General features: G+C 32.6%; 1 protein-coding gene and 1 pseudogene across 1 annotated transcript; one reads left to right on the forward strand and one right to left on the reverse strand.

Annotated features, from left to right (window-relative positions):
• Positions 1-229: 229 nt before the first annotated feature.
• LOC132934032 (uncharacterized) lies at positions 230-1,923 on the reverse strand (annotated as a pseudogene).
• A 1,838-nt stretch (positions 1,924-3,761) lies between these two features.
• On the forward strand, positions 3,762-5,013 carry LOC132936016 (uncharacterized). The gene is made up of 2 exons (XM_061002678.1): positions 3,762-3,798; positions 4,481-5,013. The coding sequence occupies exons 1-2, from the start codon at positions 3,762-3,764 to the stop codon at positions 5,011-5,013; spliced, it is 570 nt and encodes a 189-aa protein (XP_060858661.1).
• The last annotated feature ends 4,278 nt before the right edge of the window (positions 5,014-9,291 follow it).

Below are 9,291 nucleotides of genomic sequence, written 5' to 3' on the forward strand. Positions count from 1 at the left end.
GATAATGGAAATATGAAATAATAATACTATTTAGGTTATAATTAGGTATAACCTTATACATTTTCTTTTAAATAATTTAAATTCATTTTTCCACCTTAAATATTTTTCATAGGGAATTTATTTTTTTTAAAAAATATTTAGATTTTTTTCTTTTAATTAAAAATAAATAATATAACTGCAAAATAACTCAAAATTGTAAGAAAATAATAAAGAAAAGTTACATACTAATCTAATCACTAGATTTTGGGTAGTAATAATTATTACCATTTGTAGGATAATCGAACATATTGAACTGACTTGGACTTGCACTGTTGGTGATATTTGAACGGTCAGGATTTTCTGTGTGATTTGTGGTTTGCGGTCGAGGGTGTTTTAAAACTTGGCAAATGATTTAATTGAAGTAAGGTAGGAACGGTTTGTGTTTGTACTTGTGATGGATGTTGTAATGAGTCCTGATTAGAAATAGTTGATTGTGTTTGTGGTTGATTTTGTCTCAGTTGTTCTAACTCTAGTTCTGATATAATATGAAAAATTTTAGTTTTTGCGATGTGTTGAAAGTACGGTGAGAACTGTTTGACCGTCGAACACATTGACAAAAAAAAATTGGTCCATAGCATCTAACTTGCTTGTTGTTGGGTATGATTGTTCAGAATTTTTTTGTTCAATGATATATTTCATGAGAGTGGATGATGCAGTTTCGGGTGGTTTCAATGAGCTCGTTTTTTTAAATTTTTTTTGTCGTGGTTGCACTGGAGTGGGTGTACTAAATGATGTTTCTACATTTTGTACTGCATTTTCAAATGAGACAGAATTCTCACCTCCTACTTGAATTTCCTCATCATCTGAATGAGATAGAACGTCATCTTCGTCGTCAGTTACCACATCTATGTTACTAATGGAATCCCTTTCTTTCATGTGAGATTTTAAAAAATTCCATTTCATCCGCATATTTCCATTTTTTTACAAATTTTGTTTTTTGTCCTGACACTGTAATAGATTTTTTAGCAGCTCTTCTTCCAAATTTTTTTGCAATTTTGAAGCTAAAGTAAAAAACACAATAAACTTTAATAAAATAAAATAAGGACTATTTTTGAAATTTATTTTGACTCGACATGTTGAGTCTAGGGACTTGAAATCGATTTTTAAATATCGATAAAAATCATTAAAAATCATGTAAGAAATCAAAAAATTATAAAAATATCGTATATTTCTCTTAACGGTATTCAAAATTTATATTGAAATAAAAATAATTGAAATCGATCATGTTGTAAAAAATATAAATAAAAATCGTATTATGATTTTTAAAAATATACAAATCGATTTAAAATTAAATTTTTTTTTTAATTTAAAAATATTTAATTATATCTGAGAGGGACTATAATGCTTGTTCATATGTGTGTAATAATAATATACTAAAAAATGTTGTTTTCTTAGGCCTGCAGTTACGCATCTGTGAAAATGACGACTACAGGTTTATCTTAGTTAGAAATCAAAATTAAAATCATAAAAAAAGTAAAATTGATACTTTTAATCGAAAAAAAAAGAAAAATAATGTTCAAAATTCAATTAAAAATCATAATATTATAATTAAATTTGATATTGTGAAACAATATAAAAATCATAAAATTATAAAATCGATATATTATTATTACAAATTAAAATCAGAAAAAAACAAATATCAATATGTGAAATTTAAATTAAAACCACAATTTTTTCATTTTGATTACATGCCTTGTGTTTTTGACCAAAAAAAAAATGGTAATTTTATGCTTAATATAGTATACATATCTGGTTGATTTATTTCACTGGCAATTTCTCTCCACAGCGATTCTTTATAAGGATGGTCACTATATTTTTTATCACTCATATCGTATAGCTGATGGTCGTTCGCGAACTAGTTTCAATAAGCATTTCTGTATTCATTGTATAAATTATTCTTAAAACAATTTATAAATTAAATGTGAACAATAGTTAACTCAGTACGTTGTGATTATGAACTTATGCCGTTCAATACCAAAACAACTTCGACACAGCCATCGATTTGACAAGGTGACGTGCATGTCGCTGCTATAATTTGCTCTATTTTGTCCTGCACGAAGCAGGTTATTGCAGGTTATTGCAGACATTTTCAGCACGTTAAAATAGATAGATTTTACGTAATAGTCAATACGGTAATTTATTAATGTATATCAGCAGATATATTATAAAACATATTGGAAGGTACTGACGACTAAAAACAATAGAAGCTGTACCTATTATATTGTGTTTTAAAATATCATTTTATTTTCCTAAATTAAAAATTAAATATAAATTGTCATTGTTAGTGTTTATTAAAACATATTTGTAGACAGTAGTATGAAAATGTATGTTCTAAATACTGAGCCCTTGATCCCGTGATCCCGTGATCCTTGATCCTTTATCATTGTTGAAGACTCTTGATCCTTGATTGCGTACGTACGCGACGTTACCCCACCCCACATACCGCATCCCACTGATCCGCCGCCGATGATCCCGTACGTGTGTGACGTATATTTACCCCTCCGACTCTACCGAAACATATTTTGTATATTTACCCCTCCACCTGAACCCATATACTCATCACGTGACCGATACATATTTTGTATATTTACCCCTCCGACTCTACCGATACATATTTTGTATATTTACCCCTCCACCTGAACCCATATACTCATCACGTGACCGAAACATATTTTGTATATTTACCCCTCCACCTGAACCCATCTACTCATCACGTGACCGATACATATTTTGTATATTAACCCCCACCTCCCCACCACCTTCCGATCCGTTATGTGAGCTACATATATTTTATCAGTTATCAATTACACATTTATCCTGTAGACTCTTAGATATTATACTTAACAACAACAAATTAAAATACCTATTAGTGAATAACACACAATGAAATCTGTACCTTCCCACGAAATGCTATCATACCTAACAAATACCTATTAGTGAATAACATAATAATCGCAGACATATTGTAGACTCTTGTCTCTTAGATATACCTAACAACAACAACAACAAATTAAAATATCTATTAGTGAATAACACAATAATAACTGATATACATAATGATATCTATACCTTCCCACGAAATGCTATCATACCTTTAAAAAATCTCAAGACACTGTATCGGGCAATGCTATAGAATCAGTCTGTTCTAGACACCCATACCTTTAACACACTTTGTTCTCTCCGTGTTTTGACAGTCTTCATAATTCGTTCATCAGTTTTTAAAATTTTTCTAAGTGTTTAATTTTTACAAGTGTTTTAAACACTATATTATTATTTTTCATCTCGTTTTATTTCAAACATTTTAAATATGTTCAATTGTGAGCAATGTTCATCGGTTTTCAACGCGAAACATAATCTGTTGGCCCACCAAAAGAAGCATGCAGGTCTGCGGTTCTCGTGTACATTTTGTCCATCGACATTCACTTATAAAACCGGTCTCAACAAACATAAAAAGAACTTTCATGATATGTATTAATATTATAAAAGTTTTATTTCTATCTTATACAATATTAATTTATTATTTTTCCTAAGGTATCGACAACGTTCCAGCTCACTTGAGCTCACTTGCATCGACTATTCAAACAGATGTACCAATCATCGATCAGCAAACACGACCAAGCGTGATACAGTACGCACCACCTGTAGGGAGTATCCAGATTGCTCCACAAATATTTGTCCCTGACGTCCCGGCCGGTGGTTCAGGCATGTTAACCGAAGACGAAATGTGTATGGAAGTCATGGACGAATTTGAGGATACAGGTTAGTTTTATTTATAAGAATTAGATTTTTAAAGACCCACTGATTTTTTAAAGATATACCATTAAGTATTATTGCTCTACCAATTAGATTTTTGAAAATAAATGTCGTTAAATAGATTTTTAAAATTTAACAAATTATCGTACAACATTTAATCAATTACTTAGATTTATTATAAATTTTAAATATTAATTCTATATTATTTTAAACTTATCAAAAGGTCTGTGAAACGATCAATGGTATAATAGTTGGAGTATTCCGGCATTGTATCGATCAATTCACACGTCGCATCCTATGGGGTAATAGTTGGAGTATTCCGGCATTGCACCGGTTGTCAGATCGTTTGGTAGATTTAATTTTTTCAACGCGATATTTTAAACTTATCAAAAGGTCTGTGAAACGATCAATGGTATAATAGTTGGAGTATTCCGGCATTGTATCGATCAATTCACACGTCGCATCCTATGGGGTAATAGTTGGAGTATTCCGGCATTGCACCGGTTGTCAGATCGTTTGGTAGATTTAATTTTTTCAACGCAATTTTTATTATATGTCGACATTTTTATAACTTTGTAGTTATATCAGAAGATTTTTTAAGATTCGTGAGGATAATTAGATTTTTAATAGATACGGTATTATTTTCATTAGATATTAATATTAAGTTTTTTATTTTTTATTTTTTAAGATTCTTACACCGTTGCCGTTAACGGGAAACGTGTTTCGACTGCCAATACCACCTCGGCTGCTAATGCTAAAAGGGTTAGGTTGAATCTAGTAAAATCACCAGGGTTCATAGAAATATCATCGTCTGCAAACCGAAAAATTGTTTGGTACTATGCTAGAAATATAGGGGGGATAGTGAACTATATAGACTTTATTCACTCACTCGAGTCTGAACTAATTCAATTATTAAAAACACGTGTTCAACTAGGAGCAATTAAGTTTAATCTTAAACTCGAGGCTACCTATAATCGCCCCAACGTAGTAAACTCGTCAGAGAACCGGGCGTTTAAAACATCAGCGGTCGAAATGTTTGCAGAGAGTAACATTAGTGAGATTATAAAGAGAGCGTTTGTTAATTTATTGAACGAGAAAAATGAGTACACCGGGAGAGGTAGCGGTTTTACCATGGAGTCAATAGATGGACTTTTACTAAGTGTATATAAATATACGCCAATGGGCGGTTCGTCGTATATACAATTACCTAAGTTACCTTAATTATCCATAGCTCATCGCCTCATGTTTTTGAATTATTTTCGTGTTTTTCCCCATACTCTCATCAGTTTTTTCCAACAAAGATTCAAAATCCGCATAAATAACAAATGGGTGTCTAACCGTATTTTTCCATAACTTGAATTCAAGGCAATCCCCCTCTTTCGGCATGTCTGGCCGTATCGGTTTGTGTGCCCCACAAATCAGCTTATGCTGCTCCAGTCCCGCCTGTCCACCTAACTTGAATTTTAAACTTTGACTGTTGAATGACGTAAAACATCTCTTACAGAACACAACTCTCTCTGTATGTCTAGTTTTCTGCGCACGAATGAGACGGGAAAAGTTCGATACATATACATAATGGGAGTTGTCTTTGTCCTTTACCAACAACAGGTCAAAATGGTTAGCCTTTTCTTCATCGACTACACGTAATGGGTATACCTCATAAGTTGGATATTTCCTCGGTGGTTGAAATTTCTTTTCGAGTCCGTAAACATTTACGGACACTTTTGGGTTGTTTTCTTCGAATTTATGAATATCTGATATAGGTGTCGGGAACGTGATACCTTTAAAATTATACATGCTCTCGTACTGTTTATAATTTTCTCCAATACGACATATCATCGACCCCGTCACATGTTTTGCGAGAATCGCCCACTTAAAACACTGTTGGTCAATATTCTGTGGATTAATGGTAGCCCGTTTCCATTCAATAAACTTAGGTAATTGTATATACGACGAACCGCCCATTGGCGTATATTTATATACACTTAGTAAAAGTCCATCTATTGACTCCATGGTAAAACCGCTACCTCTCCCGGTGTACTCATTTTTCTCGTTCAATAAATTAACAAACGCTCTCTTTATAATCTCACTAATGTTACTCACTAATGTCCTATATTTCTAGCATAGTACCAAACAATTTTTCGGTTTGCAGACGATGATATTTCTATGAACCCTGGTGATTTTACTAGATTCAACCTAACCCTTTTAGCATTAGCAGCCGAGGTGGTATTGGCAGTCGAAACACGTTTCCCGTTAACGGCAACGGTGTAAGAATCTTAAAAAATAAAAAATAAAAAACTTAATATTAATATCTAATGAAAATAATACCGTATCTATTAAAAATCTAATTATCCTCACGAATCTTAAAAAATCTTCTGATATAACTACAAAGTTATAAAAATGTCGACATATAATAAAAATTGCGTTGAAAAAATTAAATCTACCAAACGATCTGACAACCGGTGCAATGCCGGAATACTCCAACTATTACCCCATAGGATGCGACGTGTGAATTGATCGATACAATGCCGGAATACTCCAACTATTATACCATTGATCGTTTCACAGACCTTTTGATAAGTTTAAAATATCGCGTTGAAAAAATTAAATCTACCAAACGATCTGACAACCGGTGCAATGCCGGAATACTCCAACTATTACCCCATAGGATGCGACGTGTGAATTGATCGATACAATGCCGGAATACTCCAACTATTATACCATTGATCGTTTCACAGACCTTTTGATAAGTTTAAAATAATATAGAATTAATATTTAAAATTTATAATAAATCTAAGTAATTGATTAAATGTTGTACGATAATTTGTTAAATTTTAAAAATCTATTTAACGACATTTATTTTCAAAAATCTAATTGGTAGAGCAATAATACTTAATGGTATATCTTTAAAAAATCAGTGGGTCTTTAAAAATCTAATTCTTATAAATAAAACTAACCTGTATCCTCAAATTCGTCCATGACTTCCATACACATTTCGTCTTCGGTTAACATGCCTGAACCACCGGCCGGGACGTCAGGGACAAATATTTGTGGAGCAATCTGGATACTCCCTACAGGTGGTGCGTACTGTATCACGCTTGGTCGTGTTTGCTGATCGATGATTGGTACATCTGTTTGAATAGTCGATGCAAGTGAGCTCAAGTGAGCTGGAACGTTGTCGATACCTTAGGAAAAATAATAAATTAATATTGTATAAGATAGAAATAAAACTTTTATAATATTAATACATATCATGAAAGTTCTTTTTATGTTTGTTGAGACCGGTTTTATAAGTGAATGTCGATGGACAAAATGTACACGAGAACCGCAGACCTGCATGCTTCTTTTGGTGGGCCAACAGATTATGTTTCGCGTTGAAAACCGATGAACATTGCTCACAATTGAACATATTTAAAATGTTTGAAATAAAACGAGATGAAAAATAATAATATAGTGTTTAAAACACTTGTAAAAATTAAACACTTAGAAAAATTTTAAAAACTGATGAACGAATTATGAAGACTGTCAAAACACGGAGAGAACAAAGTGTGTTAAAGGTATGGGTGTCTAGAACAGACTGATTCTATAGCATTGCCCGATACAGTGTCTTGAGATTTTTTAAAGGTATGATAGCATTTCGTGGGAAGGTATAGATATCATTATGTATATCAGTTATTATTGTGTTATTCACTAATAGATATTTTAATTTGTTGTTGTTGTTGTTAGGTATATCTAAGAGACAAGAGTCTACAATATGTCTGCGATTATTATGTTATTCACTAATAGGTATTTGTTAGGTATGATAGCATTTCGTGGGAAGGTACAGATTTCATTGTGTGTTATTCACTAATAGGTATTTTAATTTGTTGTTGTTAAGTATAATATCTAAGAGTCTACAGGATAAATGTGTAATTGATAACTGATAAAATATATGTAGCTCACATAACGGATCGGAAGGTGGTGGGGAGGTGGGGGTTAATATACAAAATATGTATCGGTCACGTGATGAGTAGATGGGTTCAGGTGGAGGGGTAAATATACAAAATATGTTTCGGTCACGTGATGAGTATATGGGTTCAGGTGGAGGGGTAAATATACAAAATATGTATCGGTAGAGTCGGAGGGGTAAATATACAAAATATGTATCGGTCACGTGATGAGTATATGGGTTCAGGTGGAGGGGTAAATATACAAAATATGTTTCGGTAGAGTCGGAGGGGTAAATATACGTCACACACGTACGGGATCATCGGCGGCGGATCAGTGGGATGCGGTATGTGGGGTGGGGTAACGTCGCGTACGTACGCAATCAAGGATCAAGAGTCTTCAACAATGATAAAGGATCAAGGATCACGGGATCACGGGATCAAGGGCTCAGTATTTAGAACATACATTTTCATACTACTGTAGACAATTTGTTAAAAGTATTTTAGGAGAAAAACTATTTTAAATTTCCGTCAACTTAAAATATAATAAAACATATTTGCATACCTAAAAAAAGATAACTTCCGAAACCTTAAACACTAGTTTGTTTTATTTATCCTATACAAACTTAAAAAAAAATAGTTTTAATCCTTGTGGACTGTAATAATTGATATAAAATTAAATTTTAAACAGCTCATAAATAGAACATAGTTAGGTACTAGCCGAAAATTTAATAAATACAAAATACGTAAGAACATTTTAATTTTAAATTAATTTTTTGTATCTACTCCCATGGTAATTTTCCTGCTGGAGAGTTAAAAAAGTCCTTAAACTGATCACGATATTGAAACGCTTGCCTTTGAGCACTACCTCCTTGTCTTGGAAAAGACGATAAAAAACCTAATGACGTTGTATCGTCTACTTCGCTGGTATGAATTTCACTGCTGTCTGATTTAATATAATTATGTAAAATACATGTGGTCATTACTATTTTATCTGCATTTTCTGGTAATGATTTTAATCGTCTGCAATATATACGAAATTTGGCTGTCAATTGACCAAAGGCGTCTTCAACTACTTTTCTAGCTCTTGAGAGTCGTTCATTAAATATTTTTTTTTTTACATCACTGTACATTTGAGGTCCTGGATATGGTCTTAGTAAATAGTTCTTTAATGGAAAAGCTTCGTCACCTATAATAACATATGGTAACTTTTCATTTGTACCCGGTAATGCTCGATTATTTGGAATGTGAAGTTTATTTTTTTCAAGAGCTTTTCCAAAATTTGAATGTGATAGAATACCTCCATCACTATTATTTTTTCCAAACGCACCAATATCGACAACGGTAAATTTATATTGGGCGTCAACTAATGCTAGAAGAACAATCGAAAACGTTTTTTTATAATTAAAGTATAATGAGCCAGTGTTTGGAGGGGCTTCAATCACAACGTGCTTTCCGTCCAAAGCACCAATGCAATTGGGAAAATTCCAAATTTCCCAGAACTCATTTGCTATTCGCTCCCAATCTTCTTTTTGAGGAGTTTTGATGCATTCTTCTTTTAGTTTTAAGATAA

The sequence above is a fragment of the Metopolophium dirhodum genome, chromosome 1, assembly GCF_019925205.1.
Source record: "Metopolophium dirhodum isolate CAU chromosome 1, ASM1992520v1, whole genome shotgun sequence".
Lineage (NCBI taxonomy): Eukaryota > Metazoa > Arthropoda > Insecta > Hemiptera > Aphididae > Metopolophium > Metopolophium dirhodum.

Excerpts from the sequence above, each read along its gene's own strand:
- LOC132936016 (XM_061002678.1), top strand. The coding sequence starts at position 3,762 with ATGTGTATGGAAGTCATGGACGAATTTGAGGATACAG. Across the intron at positions 3,799-4,480 it reads GGACGAATTTGAGGATACAG|ATTCTTACACCGTTGCCGTT; the intron begins GTTAGTTTTATT and ends TTATTTTTTAAG.